Source organism: Mandrillus leucophaeus, unplaced genomic scaffold (assembly GCF_000951045.1).
Source record: "Mandrillus leucophaeus isolate KB7577 unplaced genomic scaffold, Mleu.le_1.0 Scaffold22, whole genome shotgun sequence".
NCBI classification, from domain to species: domain Eukaryota; kingdom Metazoa; phylum Chordata; class Mammalia; order Primates; family Cercopithecidae; genus Mandrillus; species Mandrillus leucophaeus.
The window spans coordinates 2504372-2523946 of record NW_012102254.1 but is presented as its reverse complement, the minus strand read 5'-3'; the positions used below and the strand labels follow the sequence as shown (position 1 = coordinate 2523946).

Sequence of the window (19575 nt, the reverse complement as noted above, 5' to 3'; positions counted from 1 at the left end):
GAAACCCAGCTCTACTAAAAATACAAAAAATTAGCTGTGTGTGGTGGCAGGCACACTCAGCTACTAGGGAGGCTACTAGGGAGGCTGAGGTAGGAGAATCGCTTGAACCTGAGAGGTGGAGGTTGTAGTGAGCCAAGATCGTGCCACTGCACTCCAGCCTGGCAACAAGAGTGAAACTCCGTCTCAAAAAAACAAACAAACAAAAAACACCACACACACAAAATCTATGCCGTGAAATAATTTTTCACCGATTAGATCAGTATACATAACAAAAAAAAAATCACAATAGTAGAGAAAGGCAGGGAGACAGGTACTTGTCTATGTTGAGGGTAGGAGTAGAGATGTACCTTTCTCTACAAGGGACATCTCTGTAGGCCTACAGAGAGCAATATGGAAACACCCATCAAAATTATGAATATATATTCTCCAAACCAGAGATTCTTACTCTGGAGCCCCTTTTTATTACACAGACACACACGCATGAGTATGACATCCTATAAATACAAAGATAGTTTATGTACCATATTTCTAATGAAAAAAAGTTGGGAAACACCTAAAATGTGCATCAGTAAAGAAGTACTGGCCAGGCGCGGTGGCTCAACACCTGTAATTCCAACACTTTGGGGAGTCTGAGGAGGGCGGATCACCTGAGGTTGGGAGTTCGAGATCAGCCTGACCAACATGGAGAAACCCCGTCTCTATTAAAAATACAAAATTAGCTGGGCATGGTGGTGCATGTCTGTAATCCCAGCTACTCGTGAGGCTGAGGCAGGAAAATCGCTTGAACCTGGGAGACAGAGGTTGCAGTGAACTGAGATCATGCCATTGCACTCCATCCTGGGCAATCAGAGCGAAACTCCATCTCAAAAAAAAAAAAATTACTATAATAAATTAGTATATACCTATGTAATGAAATAGTATACAGCTATCAAAAAAGAATGAGTCATCTCTAGAGACATCTGCCAGGAAAAAAGATTAAAAAAAAAAAAGAGGCCTCTTTCTTTATATTGATTCTTTTTTTTTTTGAGATGGAGTTTCGCTCTTGTTGCCCAGGCTGGAGTGCAATGGCACGATTACGGCTCACTGCAACCTGCGCCTCCCGGATTCAAGTGATTCTCCTGCCTCATTCTCACAAGTAGCTGGGATTACAGGCATGCGCCACCACGCCCAGCTAATTTTGTATTTTTAGTAGAGATGGGGTTTCTCCATGTTGGTCAGGCTGGTCTCGAACTCCTGATCTCAGGTGATCCGCCTGCCTCGGCCTCCCAAAGTGCTGGGATTATAGGTGTGAGCCACTGTGCCTGGCTTCTTTATACTGAGTCTTAAAAGAGCTCTTTAAAAATTAAGTTTAAAAAGAGTAGCACACATCAGTATGTATGTATACGTCTCATTTATATGAAATCAGGAAATACATATGTTATTGCTTATTATACACAAATTGTCTGGAGGATATATAAGATATTGTGAACACTGGTAGCCTCTGGAGAAGGAAAGCTGGAAGGTGGTTAATGGAGGGAGGCCAGCTTATGTTTTACTGTATACTCCTTTGTATCAAGTAAATGTATTAACCTATTCAACAATTAGTTTTAAAAAGTTTTTTAACTATTAAAAAAGTATACATTGTCCTTAGGGAAAAGGTGTGGTAGAATTTACAGAAGAAACAATAAATTTTGTTCCAAACCCATTATCCTTCCCATATCCACTCTGTAAGGCCACTGCTAACACAGTCTCTAAGCCTGACCTGACCCAGGCAGGGCCCCAAAAGTTCTGCAGTACTGGTCTTGCTTCCTCAAGAACAACAAATCCTCTTTCTTCATTTCTTTGCAAATACTGAACAAAAAGAGACGGCTGGGATTTCACAGAAATTACATGTTAACTTTTGGATCACTGCTGAAACTAAAGAATGGGTCTAGAAACCAAAACGAAAGAAATGGATAGAACACTGGAAATCTCAATGAATGCTGGAAAGCCCTCTACACACTATTTCATTTTCTGCCTTGTAATATGGTAGCTAATAGAAGATAAAAACAGAGAAGATGAGAATGTCTTATGCAAATAACAACCTTTAGCATTCTTTACTCACACAGCAGTACTCCTTAGTGGGTACATACTCATGCATAGAGCAAGCTTTACCCAAAAGAACAAGTCCATACCATGCAGAACACAATCCCATGATGAAACCTCTCCAAAAGCCTGACTGGCTACTAAAACCAATTGGTGTTTTTTTTTTTTTTAATTCTGGAGTTAGTAGCTACATCATGCAAGCTGGGAAACAGTGATTAAGAAATAGTGTCACTTGTAGGCTGTGAAAAATCTCAAAGACAAGGAAACATTTTTTGAAAGCTGGATTCAGGGAAGCCACAATTAAATGTATACTTTTTTGGGGAATTGGGGGTGGGGGGAAACGGGGCTACCATTTCTAAATCTTAAAGGAATCATCTTCTTAATCTCATTCCAACTACTTGACTGAGTAGAGCCAAAAAAGAGTAAAATTAAGAGGAACACAACATGGGCAAGTTTTATGGACTACGTTTGATGGACATAGACTATGCCCAAAACTCAAACCCACATGCAACTGTGGGGCAATGGATATAAGCAACAAACTGGTCAAAAAATGTATCTGTATCATTGAGAGATCATTTCCCATTACTAGAAACACAAATAAATCTGTGCCTACCAATGCTGGTTCGAGGCCACCATTTCCTCATAAGGAGGTGGACTGATTTCATTTAACCTAAAAGCAATTTGGATATTTAGTCCCACCAGCACAAGCTACATATACACTGAAAAAAAATCTCATGCACATAGCTAGACATTAAATACTTTCTTTCCTCCTGTGAATCCTTACACCAAGTAATGATTAAAATTTAGCTGTAAACTTGATACATAGGAAGCACAATTTAAAAAAAATTAAGAAATGGATGACGATAGGTCTTTTGTTAGACAATTCATTGAAAATTCAACTTTCCCTAAAATTCAATGTTCAGTGCTGGGTAAAAAAGGCATGCAACCAAGTTACCAGCCTCCTCAAGCAGGACACAAGGAACACATTGGCTGCAGAAAACACGCAGTAGCAGTTACAGGTTTCATGCCAACAAACCAATGATTAACAAGGATGATTAGAGTCGGGATGGAGCCAAGGCACAAGCTCTTTGCCTTTTTGATGCTGACTCAAAAGCCACAAGCACACACATTTCCCCATGGCAGATTCATACCAGTGGACTTCAGTTGCTTGTATCTCTCTTGTTCCTGGATTGTAGACTTTGGCAAAAGTGGAGTAAGTCCTCGGGACTTGGTGGGTCTCATGTAGCCTTTCATTGGTTCTGCCATTCTGCTTTTATCTTCCTTTTTCCCTTCTCCTGGTGTCTTTGATTCAGATTTTTCTGTCATTTTCTGAGGTGTCTCCAAAATCTTATCTTTGGGTTCTGGGAGTTGAACATCCTTGGAAGCAGTCATTATTACTAACTTATCCGCCACCTCTGAAGGAGGAGCTTCGACTTTGCTATGTAAGAAATCTGACTGGATTTCTGGTGTTGGCAAGGAAACACTTTCCAATTCCGTGATTTTACAAGCCAGACTAATTTCTTTCAATTTATCATTTTCACTTTTTGGAGACAAAAGAGTCAGATCTACCTTCTTATTCAAACTATCTGAACCTTTCGAATTTCTATCTTGAGCATTTTGGTCCTGACAAAAACTGAGTTTTTGTGCTTTGTCTCCCAGTAAGTCAGGAATCTGAACTGGAGCAGACCCTTCTTTGGTCTCTTTCTCTTCGTTCACTGGATGTGCTAGGAAATTACCTCTATCTGCATATGCTTCTAGGGCTCTGGCCTCTCCTGGTAGGCTCTGGTCTTCTACTGGCACTCCAGGAAGGAGGTGACCTTTTGCTAGCTCTGTGACTTTCTCTACTGAATGCTTAGACACACCATTGTCCACTGACTCAGATTCTCCTACCACATGCCCTTCAGCAATCCCTGCTTCATTTTTCATGGAATCAGCAAGCTCAGCTTTATTTTTAAGAGAGTGATCTCCATGACTGTTAACTGTTTCTATGGCTGCTGTAATAGGTAGAGCAACTCCTCCTGTGCTTGTAGAGGGCACAACAGCAGAGGGAGCATTGGGTCTTTCTTGATCTGGGACTCCATCTTTGGTGTAGTTATCTACCATTAATGATTTGGAAATCTGGGCTGGGGCTATCTCTTGCCCATTTTTTGCCAAGGTATCTGGAAAGGAATCACCTTCCTTTACTACTTGAGGAGTAGGAGTGGGCAGTTTTTCACAGGCTGCTGATTCCAGAACTTTTAGAGGAGATGATTTATTTATCAGCTCTGATGGTGTTCTGGGACAGGTAAATGTAATATTTCTATTTTCATCCATATAGGCCATTCCTTCAATTCCCTGGTCCCCTGTGGTTTCCATGGGAACATGTATTTTTGTTGCATCTATCTTATTCTCCAGAATGTGCTTCTCAGGAGAACTATTTTTAACCTTTTTACTTTTTCCATCATTAATCCTTTTACTTGGTTTGTCAGCCACTGAAGTGTATCTATTGGCTGCATCTGTCTTATTCTCCTCAGATACTACTGAAGGAACAAATCCTGCCCCCTGGATTTGCTCTTGGCAGCTCACATCTGTCACCTTGGCAGGTTGTTCAGTAACAGCAGAAGCCTTGACTGTGCTTATTTTGTTTTCCCCAAGAGTCCCAAGCTCAACAAAATTAACCTCAAAATTTCCACCCTTCCTGTCAACTACTTCCACTGTGGGTGTATCTGGTGTATGTGAGAACAAAGAATCATGCATTTTGGGGAAAGTAAATCCAATTTCCTTGCTTTTATAGGGAATACTACCAGCATCTCCAACCTTCCCTTCAAAAGGTGGTTTGAGGATTTCTTCCTTCCTCTCCATTCTAGCAGGCTGTGTGGAATAACTATTTTTAAACTTTTTGCTTTTGCCTTCATTGCCTCTCTTTTTAGGCTTTTCAGAGATCCAGAGAGCTGCCTCATGATCCTTCCATGGACACTTTCCTTCCTTGCTCTGGTTACTGACACCCACATCTTTGACTACATCTCCTGTTTCTGTCCTAACACCAGAAGTCTGAGTGATGCCTGATCCACTTTCCAAAGGAATTAATGCCTGCATGGTGCCTGCCATCTTAGGCTGAGTCATCTCTTTAGGCTGCCCCATCACCAGTGCCTCCGTGAGATCAGCCTTAGTGCCTGGTTGCTTTGAAGAATTCAGCCCCAGCTCCTCACTCTTATCCTGAGTAGTCATTCCTTCAGTTTTAGAGACTGGTTCACTCGGTATGAGAACAGCCCTTCCGTCCTTCTGACTGTCCAGAGGAAATGGCATCTCAGATTTTGCTTTTACCTTCCCAGAGTCTGTTCTCATTTTCCCAGAACTTCCCCTTCCCTTCCTGCTTTTGCTGTCACCTGCCATTCTCTTAAATGGTTCATTCTCTACCCCAGGGACCTGTACCAACAGTTGGCCCTGCAGCTGCTCAGAAGTAAAGACGCTGATCTCTTGTCTTTGGTTGGGAAAAGCTTCCTTTTTTAGTTCTTTATCCTCTTCAGCTCCTTCAGGAAACTCCTTCAGTTTGACATTCTGCAGTTTAGTCATTTTACTTTCATTATTCCCTTCTTTTAGATTACATTCTAATGGGTTACTTGCTATCAAAGTGGGTATCAAATTTGGTATTTCTTTTGCTGCTGTGGGTTTTGAAACTACACCCATAACCTCTTGGTCCAAGATAGGAGAGCAACCCTCTTTGAGTCTGATATCCAAAGGAGTTTCTACATTGTATGCAGAAACGTCTGCTAGGGGTCCTTTCAGATTGAGAGGGCCTACTGACTGGCTTTTATCTATAGGAGTCTTCAGGTGGGGTGCAGGCTGTGGTCTGTGTTCATGTTGCTTCAGCAATTTCTTGTCTTGGCCTTGTGGTACTGACTTGTTACCTTTGCTCTCTTCCTCTACTCTCAGCTTAGACTGATAACTTACTGCAGTTTTGGGGGTTTCTTCTGAAGGATATAAAGGAATTCTGAGACTCTCTGAGACAAAGTTCTCAGTTACTAATCTGGCTGCACTGGAGTTAACTACACATTCCCTTTTCAAGTTTTCTCCAGATACAAGTCCATATTCTGTACCCATAGTGGTAGGCTGGCTGGGGAGAACACCTGATTTTTGTGTGTCAGCTGCAAAGGGATGACCTTTAGGTTTATCTGCATTGTCATCATCCCAAGGTCCTCCAGCCCGGGGTTGAGAATATCTCTTTTGCTTTGGTTTCTTCTTCTTTTTCTTCATCATTATTGGTGTGCTTTCTATATCCCAGGCCTCCCTGCCAAGATCCCTCTGGGGTTCAAGTGAGTCAACATGAATACTTTTTCTTTGGTTCCCAGGCCCACCACAGGAGGATGAACCAGAGACCCAACCTGACTCAGACAAAGAGCAGTGGCCCAGCCTGTGATCAAGAGTCTTCCATGGAGGAGAGCCTCCCAGCAGCTCAGGAGGGACCCTAGCAGGCTTGGGCCGGGCTGACCTGCGGTCACTGGGTCTGCAAACTTGTTTGGCTTGTGTGGGAGGGGTACCGCAATACATGAAGTTGGCTAAAATTCCAAACAAAAAACTCTTTGTTATTGTTTCTTAAAAAAAAAAAAAAAATCCAGAGCATAAAATGACTAATTTAAGGAGGCTATTTTCACTAATCCATATACTACTTACTATAACTTGCTCAGGAAAACAGTTTTTTTCTAAAACATTTCTCACTTTTAACTGGCACTAGCAAAAATATTTAACAGATCATCATCTCAGGTAAAGACTGTTTTCAAACATTTATAAAATATTTGACATTTCAGAAGTAGCAGGATTTAACTTTTAAAAATGAAATATTTCGAATATTTTAACCTCTAAAATAAGCACTTACTGCCTGTAAATCTCATCTGATTTATATTGGTCATTATTAGTGCTTGCCTCTTTTTGGTGAAATTTTTTAATTGCTTTGGTTAAATATACATGATTTTGGACAAAATTTATAATTCTAAGACTTGGTCACCAATATTAAACTAATACTTGTCCAAAAAAACCAGATAGATTCTGGGAACTAGATCAGAAGGCCAGACTTAAGTCACTTCACGCACACACACACAAAATATATTGAATCCACCTTTTGGTCAGAGAAAAATTCTCATCATTCCAGAACCAGAGCATCCTACTTTGAAAGACAAATATGTTAAATTTCAACATTCTGCTCCTAAATATACTTCCCAAAAGACACAGAAATATATATAACGTTAAGTAGGATAATTAATTTTAACAATTAAGGTGAGCATCTGGAAGAGTTTCAGCAGGTGATCTGGTCTAACCTTCCTCCAAGTTCATATAATATGGATCTAAGATCCTGGCAAGAGTCTCATTAAGAGCAGGTCTATGCCAGCTCCTGTCAAGTCTGACCCAATAAACTGATTTCCAAGAATATTATAATATGTTATAAATAGTACATTTCATTCTTGTCCTTACCCCTCTAATATCTTCTAAATCCTAGCCTTTATTTAATATATCAGGTTAATTATTGCATTGCTCAAAAAATTGCTAGGCTATAGTACCCCACAGTATTTATAACATTTAATTCAGCAATTAATCAGCAGCTATTCAGTGCCATCTTTTATACTATTTTATTCAATTATTATGTAAATCTTGGGTTTCAGAGTCCATGCCTGAGAACTTATCTCTTTATTCAGGTTATAATGTAATAATTCAGGGGCAAGGAGTGGGACTTAAATATGTGACTTAACATGGTGTATTCTGTATACCATAAGCACTTGATAAATCTTTACTGATTTGTTGAGTCAGTAAAACAACATTAAAAAAAAAAAAATCAAACATTTAAGCTCCAGTCTTGTGTTACGTAGTGTGCAAAGCAATAGAGATTCTAAGTGAAATAAGTCATGGCCCCTGCCCTCAGGATGTCCACATTCCAATCATAGACACAGAAAAGTAAACAGAAAACCAAGCTGATAACCATATACATATGCTTCTGGGTTATCAAAAACAGTTAATCTTAAAATTCACTGAATAATCAAACTTTAAATTGGAAAGTATCTTAGAGCAGCGCCTCTCAAAGTTTAATGAAAATCAGAATTATCTGGGGATCTAATTAAAATGCAGATGATAATTACAAAGGCCTAAGGTAGAGCCCAAGATTCTGCATTTCTACCAGCCTCTCAGGCAATGCAGACGCTGTTGGGCTACGGAACACTGTAACTAGTAAGGCTTTACAGGACATTTGACCAATTAATTTATGTTATGCTGAGTAAACTGAGATATAGGCAAGTTTTGTAACTTGTCTAAGACCACACAGGATAGAATAGTGAACAGCTGAACCAGATCAAAATTTGGGTGTCCTTTCTTCACTATGAAAACAGTGGAGAAGGCCAGGCATGGTGGCTCACACCTGTAATCCCAACACTTTCGGAGGCCGAGGTGGGCGGATCACCAGAGGTCAGGAGTTCGAGACCAGCCTGGTTAACATGGTGAAACCCCATCTCTGCTAAAAATTAGCTGGGCGTGGTGGCAGGCACCTGTAATCCCAGCTACTCAGGAGGCTGAGGCAGGAGAATCACTTGAACCCAGTAGGTGGAGGTTGCAGTGAGCCAAGATCACGCCACTGCACGCCAGCTTGGGCGACAGAGTGAGATTCTGTCTCAAAAAAAAAAAAAAAAAAAAAAAAGTGGAGAAAAAAAAATTTAGGTATCCTGATTTGCTGTAGTAATAATTTTTAAATATATAACAAGCTGACATTCTGTCTAAACCAGATAAAATCTGTCTAAGAGAATTGACTTCATAAACTATACTGTGATTACCACCATACAACAGGAAACTAGAGACAATGTCTACCATCACCAGTCTATCGCCCCTAATTTGTTTTCCTAACTTACCTGAGGTCTCTGAAGAAAGTTCAGAAGGTTGACTGTTGCATGGTTTCTTTTCCTCTAGTTTTTCTAACACAGAATCCTCATCGGCTGGCAAGCTGCACTTTTCTCCCATGCCTGTGACGGTTTCTAAAGATAATAACAAAAAGCACACACGTTTCAGAGAAGCATGATTTCAGCCATTTTCCACCTGCCAGAAATTGGATATGGGATTAGTTTCTGAGGAGTTCTCCTAAAAGGGGCAGCAAAGGAGTGAAGTGCTAGTTGGAAGCTGAAGTTGGGAGGGTTAGTCTAGTTATGTTACTTTTTTTTTTTTTGGAGATGGAGCTTTTAGCTCTTTGTTGCCGAGGCTGGAGTGCAATGGCGTGATCTCAGCTCACTACAACCTCCACCTGCCAGATTCAAGTGATTCTCCTGCCTCAGCCTCCCAAGTAGCTGGGATTACAGGCATGTGCCACCATGCCCGGCTAATTTTGTATTTTTAGTGGAGACAGGGTTTCTCCATGATGGTCAGGCTGGTCTCGAAATCCCGACCTCAGGTGATCCGCCCACCTTGGCTGCCCAAAGTGCTGGGATTACAGGTGTGAGCCACAGCGCCCGGCTGATGTTTCATTTTTTAAGATAGGAAAAATAACAAACATTTATTAAATTGGTGGGAATGATCCAATGGAAAAGGATTTAAATTGGTGTGAGGGGCAAAAAAGGGGAGAATACGTGGGGCAATATATCAAGTAGGAAAGAGGAGATGGAACCTAGTGCAAAATGAGGAGAGGTTGGTCTTAATTAGGAGCAGGAACAGTTTACTTATAAAAACAGGAGAATTTTCATAAGCAGAGTCCATGGATACAGACACAAATAGTTGGGTAGATAATGGAATAGAAATTTGTGGATGTTCTATTTTATTGCTTGAATTATCTGGAAGAAAAACAGGACAATCAGCAGAGAATGAACATAGACAAGGTGCTGGAGGTGGGAGGAAGGTAAAGGTGGGAAAGAGCTGTCTAGGAGAGCAGGAGTATGAATAAACTTGCAAAGTACAGCGTGACGGTCTGTACTTTACCTGGCATGATGTTTGTCCTTAGTCTTCTCAGGACTACACCCTGGTAGAGAGAAATAATGAGAATAAGCACAAGCACATACCTGGTGAAATCATGAAAGTAGGTGCAGCTGACTGCCCCACATCCTGCAGAGATTCTAAATGGGAATCCTCACTTATTCCTTTTTGTGTTTGTGCAATTTCCATGTCTTTAATTGGAACTGGTGTTGCCTCTGTTTCTGAGAGTGGTGGAACATCTTTGGCTGGAGTCACATTGTTGGCTAGGGTCAGAATCCCATCCTTAGCCAGGGGTGCTTCTGTTTTGAGGGCTGGGACCTGATCCTTAGTTGGGACCACCTCCATTTCTGGAGGCAGACATACGTTCTTGATGAGAGCTACTTCTGTTTCTGGAGGTGGAGTCAAATCCTTGCCCAGAGCCATTTCTGTTTCTGACAGTGGAGACATGTCCTTCAATGAGCCCACTTCTTTTACTGTGTACGGAGCCACATCCTTGCCCAGGGCCATTTCTGTTTCTGGGAGTTGAGCCATGTCCTTGACTAGGGCCACCTCTGCTTCCAAAGGCAGTGCTTTATCCTTGGTCAAGATCACGTTGGTTTCCGGGGGCAGGGCCATGTCCCTGGCCAGGGCTACCTCTGTTTCTGAGGACAAAGCCACCTTTTCAGCAGAGGATATTTCTGTGGATGATATAATGTCGTTAGCTTGTGCCACCTCTATTTCTGAGAGTAATACCAAACCCTTGGCTGGGTCTATCTCGTTTTCTTTGGGTGGTCCCATGTCCTTGGAAGGGGCCAAGTCCATTTTTATAGGCGATGCCCTCTCTGTTTCTTTGAACAGTGTCACATCCTTGGCTGGAGCTACCTCTGTTTCTGTGGGCAGTACCACATTCTTGGCTGAAGACACATCTGTTTCTGTGGGCCATCTGACATCCTTAACCAAGGCCACTTCTTTTTCTATGGGCAGTTCCATGTCCTTGACTAGGGCCATATCTGATTCCATGGATGGCTGCATGTCCTTGGCCAGTGTCACATCTAATTTGGTAGGTGATTCCATATCTTTAGCCAATGCCACCTCTGTTTTTGTGGCTAGTGCCATGTCCTTGGCGAGAGCCATCTCTGTTTCTTTAGATGGTGCCACATCAGTAGTCTTCAGTCCCATCATTATTTCCAACGCTTGTGCTGGTGGCCTCTCTTCTTCTGATGCCATTTCTATCTCCTTGGCTAGCTCTAAGGGAAATAAATTGAAAATTTAGGACATATCATTGTCTACTCATACCTTTGCATTAAAAATGCTTACTTTCTTCAGACATAAAAGTATTTGGCTTTTGTGACCATAAGACTGTACACATAACCAAGAAGTTAATGTTAGGTCAGGTGCAGTGGCTCACGCCTGTAATCCCAGAACTTTGGGAGGTCGAGGCGGATGGATCATCTGAGGTCAGGAGTTCGAGACCAGCCTGACAAACATGGTAAAATCCTGTCTCTACTAAAAATACAGAAATTTGGTGGCAGGCACCTGTAATCCCAGCTACTCAGGAGGCTGAGGCAGGAGAATTGCTAGAACCCGGAAGGCGGAGTTTGCAGTGAGCCAAGATCGCAGCATTGCAGTCCAGCCTGGGGGACAGGGCAAGAATCCGTCTCAAAATAAATAAATAAATAAATGAAAAAAAAGAAGCTAACGTCAAGTAACATATTCTGCCTAATCTCTGACAGTCGCAGCACTTGGAAGAATAAGATGTAAAATACTGGGAGGACAAGTAGTGGAGGAGAAAAGGCAAAGAAGAGAGAAAACACAGGCTTCAAAAAATAACATAGGCACAGAATTAGTATTACAACATCTGTGGGACAGCAGGTCAGTCATGCTTCTTATCAAGAAACACCCCAGAGTTCTAAATCTGTACTGAATTTTTTTGTTTTTTAAGATGGGGTCTCACTCTGTTGCCCAGGCTGGAGTGCAGTAGCATGATCTTGGCTCCTGGGTTCAAGCGATTCTCCTGTCTCAGCCTCCCTAGTAGCTGGGATTACAGGTACACACCACCACGCCGAGCTTATTTATTGATTTATTTAGCTCTTTCACCCAGGCTGGAGTGCAGTGGCACGATCTTGGCTCACTGCAACCTCCGCCTTCCGGTTTCAAGTGATTCTCCTGCCTCAGTCTCCCTAGTAGCTGGGATTACAGGCACCTGCTACCACGCCCAGCTAATTTTTTGTATTTTTAGTAGAGATGGGATTTCACCATGTTGGCCAGGCTGGTCTCGAACTCCTGACCTCAGGTGATCTGCCCCCTTGGCCTCCCAAATTGTTGGGATTACAGGCGTGAGCCACCATGCCCGGCCCAATTTTTGTATTTTTTGTAGAAATGGGGTTTCACCATGTTGGCCAGGCTGGTCTAGAACTCCTGACCTCAAGTGATCTGCCTGCCTCAGCTTCCCAAAGTGCTGGGATTACAGGTGTGAACCACCACACCAGGCCAAAAATCTGTACTGAATTAAAAAGAAATTCTGATACCTAATACAATGAAAATGTGATGAAACAAAATATATATACACATATGTTTAAATATATATATATGTTAAACTATATATATATTTATTTGCCCATTAACCCTAAGTGTTATAGTTTAACAATTTAATTCCTCCAGTGGTGATATCACTAATATAAGCAAAACATATGTGACAGTTCTGAAATTTTTATACCTGCTGTAAGCTGCTAAAAAATACATCTGATGATTTATATTGATTACCAATACTGCAGCCATCAACTGATAAAGGGAGTCTCTAATATTTTACCTGCTGTTGGCTGAGGAGGTTCTGCAACAGCCTCCGGGGAAACAAAGGACTCTGAGTGTGGAGAGTTTAAGGCTTCCACAGACCACCCCTGAGGTACAACAGCTGTGTTGCAAGGAGACATACCTAATATTAAAACACAAACACATCTGGAAACTTAGTAAACACTAGAAACAAAAGGTATCTGATATTTAAAATCAGCAGCATATATTGCCAGGCAGACACAGACTAATAAAAAACAATGCAAAAAAAGTTTTTTTCTTTTTTTAAGACGGAGTCTCACACTGTCGCCTGGGCTGGAGTGCAATGGCACGATCTCGGCTCGCTGCAACCTCCGCCTCCCGGGTTCACACCATTCTCCTGCCTCAGCCTCTCAAGTAGCTGGGATTACAAGCACACACCACCACACCTGGCTAATTTTTTTTGTATTTTTAATAGAGATGGGGTGTCACTATGTTGGCCACATTGGTCTCAAACTCCTGACCTTGTGATCCACTTGCCTTGGCCTCCCAAAGTGCTGAGATTACAGGTGTGAGCCACTGTGCCTGGCCAACAATGCAAACAAGTTTTAAAGGAAACAATGCTGATATTCTTCAGGTTTTAGCTAGTTGTTAGTAGGTGGTATAGTATATCCCAGTAGTGCCATCAATCAACATTCATTGGCTACCTTCTACAGGGTAATATAAAGATTCAAAATATTAATGATTCAACTCTAATTCCAACACCATAACCAACATAATATACTATAGTAAAAAATTGTGCGTCTTAATTTCTTCATCTGCAAAATGAGATTAACACTTCCCTTTCCAACATTAGAAGACAATTTTATTAAAATACTTTGTAATAGGTTTTTGTTGTTGTTGTTGTTTTTGAGATGGAGTCTCACTCTGTTGCCCAGGCTGCAGCAGTGGCATGATCTCAGCTCACTACAACCTCCACCTCCCAGGTTCAAGTGATTCTCCTGCCTTAGCCTCCCGAGTAGCTAGGATTACAGGCATGCGCCACCATGCCCAGCTAGTTTTCTTATTTTTCTTATATTTATTTATTTTTGAGATGCAGTCTCACTCATTGCCTAGGCTGGAGTATAATGGCACAATCTCAGCTCACTGCAACCTCCGCCTCCTGGGTTCAAGTGATTCTTCTACCTCAGCCTCCAGAGTAGCTGGAATTATAGGTGTCCGCCACTACGTCCAGCTAATTTTTGTATTTTTAGTAGAGACAGTGTTTCACCATGTTGGCCAGGTTGGTCTCGAACTCCTGACCTCAGGTGATCTGCCCACTTCCACCTTCCAGAGTGCTGGGATTACAGGCATGAGCCACCACACCTGGCCTAATTTTTCTATTTTTAGTAGAGATGGGGTTTCACCATGTTGGCCAGGCTGGTCTCAAACTCCTGACCTCAGGTGATCTACCCGTCTCTGCCTCCCAAAGTGCTGGGATTACAGGCATGAGCCACTATGCCCAGCCTAATTTTTATATTTTCAGTAGAGACGGGATTTCACCATTTTGGCCAGGCTGGTCTCGAACTCCTGGACTCAAGTGATCCACCTGCCTTGGCCTCCCAAAGTGCTGGGATTACAGGCGTGTGCCACTGCACCCAGATTTTTTTTTTTTTTTTTAAAGACAAGGTCTCAACTCTGTTGTCCAGGCTGGGGTACAGTGGCATGATCACGGCTCAATGCAGCCTCGACCTTCTGGGCTCAAACAATCCTTCCACCTCAACCTTCTGAGTAGGTGAGACTACAGGTATGTGCCACCATGTCTGGCTGAATTTTAAAATTTTTTGTAGGACAGGATCTCCCTATGTTGCCCAGATTGGTTTCAAATTCCTGGGCTCAAGCAATTCTCTCGCCTCAGCTTCCCAAAGGGCTGGGGTTACAGTTATAAGCCACGGTGTCCAGCTGTAAATGAAGAAGTAGACAAATGTGGCTGGGTGCAAAGGCTCACGCCTGTAATCCCAGCACTTTGGGAGGCTAAAGCAGGTGGATCACTTGAGCCCAGGAGTTCAAGACCAGCCTGGGCAACGTGGCAAAACCCCCTCTCTACAAAAAATTGGCCAGGCATAGTGGTACACACCTGTAATCCCAGCTACTCAGGGATTGAGGTAGGAGGATCACCTGACCAGGAGGCCAAGTCTGCAGTGGGCCATGATTGCATCACCGCACTCCAACCTGGGTGACAGAGTCAGACACTGTCTCAAAAAAAAGGGGAGATCACAGCCCAACTGTGAATCTGTGAATTGTCTCCTTTGATTGATCCAAAGAGAGCCTTGTCATATCCAGAGCCCCTAAGTCTGACTTTTCTTAGTGGTTAACTTAAAAGGTGATGTGTGAAAGGCCACGTTGATTGTTTGGCATTAAACAACTAAAGCAGACCAGAATAAACCACCCCAAAATATGCTACTTTGGCATAAGGACTTTTTTAAGCTGAAGGCTATTATTAGCCTGGAGATGGCACCATAGGAATCTACACAGCAACCTTTACTAACTAGCTTTTACCTACTATTTACTTGTCTCCCACAATTTGCGGCCCCTCTACAGAATCAAAAGTCTTTTTTCCTTCATCTTCTCACTTCTCAAAAAAAAATTGTCATTCTTTATTGAAGAAGCTATATAAGGTGGAATTCTAAAGCCACCTCTTGCAGAGTTACTCATGCTCTACGTACCTCTCATATACATATGAAATTCACATGTTAAACTTTGGTCTCTTTTTTCTTGCTAATCAATCTTTTGTCATAGAGCCCTAGTCAGTAAACCAAAGATGAGTAAAGAAAAAATTTTTTTTCCTTCCCTACAGAATAAATCCATTTGGAGAAGCCATACCGTAACTGCCTTTCAAGGGATCATTTTGTCCTGCAAATATTGAAGTATCAGCTGTTGCACTGGAGGGAAAGACCAAATCTGCCAGGTCATCATCATGGTACATCTTAAAGGGATCTGGAATATAGAAGAAATCCAAAACTCATTCCTGGTGAATGCCACTAGAAAGATTAATATTTCTCTTCTTTTTTTTTTTTTTGAGACGGAGTCTTGCTCTGTTGCCAAGGCTCTGTTGCACTGGAGGGCAGTGGTGCCATCCTGGTTCACTGCAACCTCCACCTCCCAGGTTCAAGCGATTCTCCTGCCTCAGTCTCTTAAGTAGCTGGGATTACAGGTGCCCGCCACCATGCCTGGCTAATTTTTGTAATTTTTTTGTAGAGACAGGGTTTCTCCATGTTGGCCAGGCTGGTCTCAAATTCCTGATCTCAAGTGATCTGCCCACCTCGGCCTCCCAAAGGGTTGGGATTACAGGCATGAGCCACCGTGCCCGGCCAGTATTTCTTATTATCCTATGATGAATATAGATGAGTTGTCAATAGTAAGTAAATTGAGATCATATGTGACTGCACATGGTAGAGAATCAATATACACTAATTCATTTGTTACGAGTTAATAATAAATGATCCCTTCTCTAAGATTTGGTTACGTACATCAGATAGCCAACAAATGTATGAAACAAAAAGGGCAACTAATGCTCAACTGTATAACAAACACTCTAAGAGGTGAAAGTACAGAGAAAACTAAATTTTCAATATATATTTATATAACATTCATTTTAAGTTACTTTTTAAAAAGACAGAGCCATTAAGAAGCTTAAAAAAAACCAACAAGGAATTTTTCACCTCATGTAGACATGACGAAGAAAACTGCATTTCAAAACTGTCTGAATGGGACAAGATAAACAATTGTTATCCTGAGAGAAGAAACAAACTCTTGACTCAGGAGCTGGCATGAACAAAAGCACTCAAAACATCAGGTAAACTCTTTGTGCTTCTGTACATGAAAAAAAAGCAGGGCTGGGCGTGGTGGCTCATGCCTGTAATCCCAGCACTTTGGGAGGCCAAGGCGGGCGGATCATGAGGTCAGGAGATTGAGACCATCTTGGCTAATACAGTGAAACCCCGTCTCTACTAAAAATACAAAAAAAATTAGTCAGGCGTAGTGCCACGTGCCTGTATTCCCAGCTATCTGGGAGGCTGAGGCAGAAAAATCGCTTGAACCTGGGAGGCTGAGGTTGCAGTGAGACTCTGTCTCAAAAAAAAAAAGAAAAAAGAAAAAAAACCAAAGCTGTTCAGGCTAAACAAGAGTTACACTTTCTGAAGAGGCCTTCTCGAAATTTATCTTATTATCTTAATCACCCTGGAGGCTTGTTAAAATAAAGATTGCTGGTTCCTGAGAATCTGCATTTTCAGCCAGTTCCTGAGTGCCACTAACACATCACTCCCTTAAGACACTTCAGTTGTCAGAGACAGCCGCATAAAAGCCCAGGCCTTGAAAGAATGTTCATTTTCTTGGCTCTGAGGCAGCTATACCACCCTCTTTTTGTAAAAAATTTCAGGATTAGGGGAGACCACTGCATCAGGAAGTGTGAACAAGCAGAAGGTAACACTTGGAAACTCATTGAGGCTTCTTCTTCAGAAAACCACAGGAGCCTGGAAAGGTGGCACACACCACAGCTACTTGAGAGGCTGAGGTGGGAGGATCTTCTTGAGCCCAGGGGTTCAAGGCTGCAGTGCACTATGATATGGCGACTGTGAATAGTCACTGCACTCCTGTCTGGGCAACATAGTGAGACCTCTATCTTTAAAAACAAAAAACACAGCCTGTTTTTTGTTAAAACAAACAAACAAACCCTTATTTTCAAAAAAATGGAAAAATTAGCCAGGTATGGTGGCACATGCCTGTAGTCCCAGCTACTCAGAAGGCTGAGGTGGGAGGATCACTTGAGCCTGGGGAGGTTGAGTCTGTGGTGAGCCGTGGTTGCACCACTGAGCTACAGCCTGGGTGACAGAGTGAAATCCCATCTCAAAATAAATAATACAAACAGAACAAAATTTAAAAAAAGAAAAGTCGGGGAGATAGAATATGAGAGAGATGATAAACATTCATGCTCCCCAGTTCTATATGGTTTGGGGTAGCTTGCTGCTTGCTCTGTCTCTCACACTTCCTTTGAGGGAAAGTAGGATTCTTAAAGCATCAAACAGAGTCAACGCTGTATGGTTTGTACCGTAAGATAGGAGCTTGCTAAATTACGTGTAAAAATACATGATTCTTACAGAGAGTTCTGTCATTTAGTCATTAATTTTTTTACTGGGTGCCTACCACGTGGCAGACCCAGTATGCTCTAAAAAACCCAAAGATGTACAAGGTCAGGGATGGGAACATTTAGCCACAGGATATATTTTGGTTCAAGTCAAGGGAGATCTTTGTTTGATATGTATTTAAGCTAAGAACTAAAGAACTGAGTGGTTATGAGGAGCAGGACAAACCTTTTCTCTCTCTACATTCCCTCTCCTCTAATCCCACAGTTTAAAATTCCATCTATAGGTTGATGACACCTGAATTTATATCTCAAGACCTCTAGACATCTCCCCTTATTTTCAGACTTTTATGTAGCATGTTTCCAAATCTACTCCTTATATAGTCTTTCTATCTCTAATGGCCTTCTATCCTTCTATCTTTTTTGTAAAAATCCTTGGAGTCATCTTGGGCCTCTCTTTTTCATATACCACAGCCAATCCATCAGAAAATACATTGCATTTGACCTTCAAAATGTGCCCCAGAACCTATTTATTCCCCAGCTCCAAAGCAAGGGTTTCTCACAAGGTTGCAGTCCAGCGGTTGGCCAGGGGCTGTGGTGATCTGAAGACTTGATTGGGGCTGCAGAACCTGCCTGTTAAGATGGCTTACATGGCTGTTGAATGGAGGCCTCTGTTCCTCTCCCATGTGTGTCTCTCTGTATCAGCTGGCTTTCCTCATGATGAGTAAACCCAGAGTGATCAAGATGGAAGCTACGATTTTTTTTTTTTTTTTTGAGACAGAGTCTCGCTCTGTTGCCCAGGCTGGGGTGCAGTGGTGTGATCTCAGTTCACTGCAACCTCTGCCTTCTGGGTTCAAGTGATTCTCCTGCCTCAGCCTCCCGAGTAGCTGGGACTACAGGCACCCACCACCATACCCGGCTAATTTTTGTATTTTTAGTAGAGATGGGGTTTCACCACGTTGGCCAGGATGGTCTTGATCTCTTGACCTCATGATCCACTTGCCTCGGTCTCCCAAACTGCTAGGATTACAGGTGTGAGCCACTGCGCCCGGCTGAAGCTACGATATTTTTTGTAATTTAATCTCAGAAATGACACACCATTATTTCTGCTATCTATTCTACGATCACACAGACCAAACCTAGCACAACATGGGAGGTGACCACACAAGGGTATCAATACCAGGAGGCAGGGATCACTGGGAGCCATCCTGGCAGTTGACTACCATACTCAACTTTCAGGAAATTAAACTCCCCTGAATTGTTTTTCCTACTCAAAATTGGTCATTCCTTTGTTACCCTTTCTGGCTCCTCTTCTTACTGATTTGAATGATTTATTTATTTATTTATTTATCATTTGACCTCGGACGATCAGGGCTGCAGTGAGCCCAGAATGTGCCACTGCACTCCAGCCTGGGTGACAGAGGGAGATTCTGTCTCAAAAAAATAAAATAATGAACAAAATATGGTATATCCATACAATGGAATATTACGTGTCCATAAAGTATTGATACGTGCCACAAAATGCAGGACTCCTCAAAACATTATGCTAAGTGAAAAAAAGCAGTCACAAAGAAACCACATTATATGATTCCCTTTATATAAAATGTCCAATCTAAGCAAATTTATAGAGACAAAAAGCAAATTGGTAGTTGCTTAGGGTTGCGGTGGATAGGAAGATGGGGGTGATATTTAAAAGGTACAGAGTTTCTTTTTGTGGTAACAAAAGTGTTCTAAAA

The 19575-nt window shown here is 42.0% G+C and overlaps 1 protein-coding gene across 1 annotated transcript in view; it reads right to left on the bottom strand.

Annotated features, from left to right (window-relative positions):
* MAP4 (microtubule-associated protein 4) overlaps positions 1 to 19575 on the bottom strand; it is a 277944-nt gene that overhangs the window by 68855 nt on the left and 189514 nt on the right. Inside the window, exons 5-8 of the mRNA XM_011981023.1 lie at positions 15583 to 15696; positions 12764 to 12886; positions 10062 to 11210; positions 8928 to 9050 (exon numbers count right to left, since the gene is read on the bottom strand). Coding sequence (XP_011836413.1) covers positions 8928 to 9050; positions 10062 to 11210; positions 12764 to 12886; positions 15583 to 15696 — 1509 coding nt within the window. The remainder of the gene's footprint in view (positions 1 to 8927; positions 9051 to 10061; positions 11211 to 12763; positions 12887 to 15582; positions 15697 to 19575) is intronic.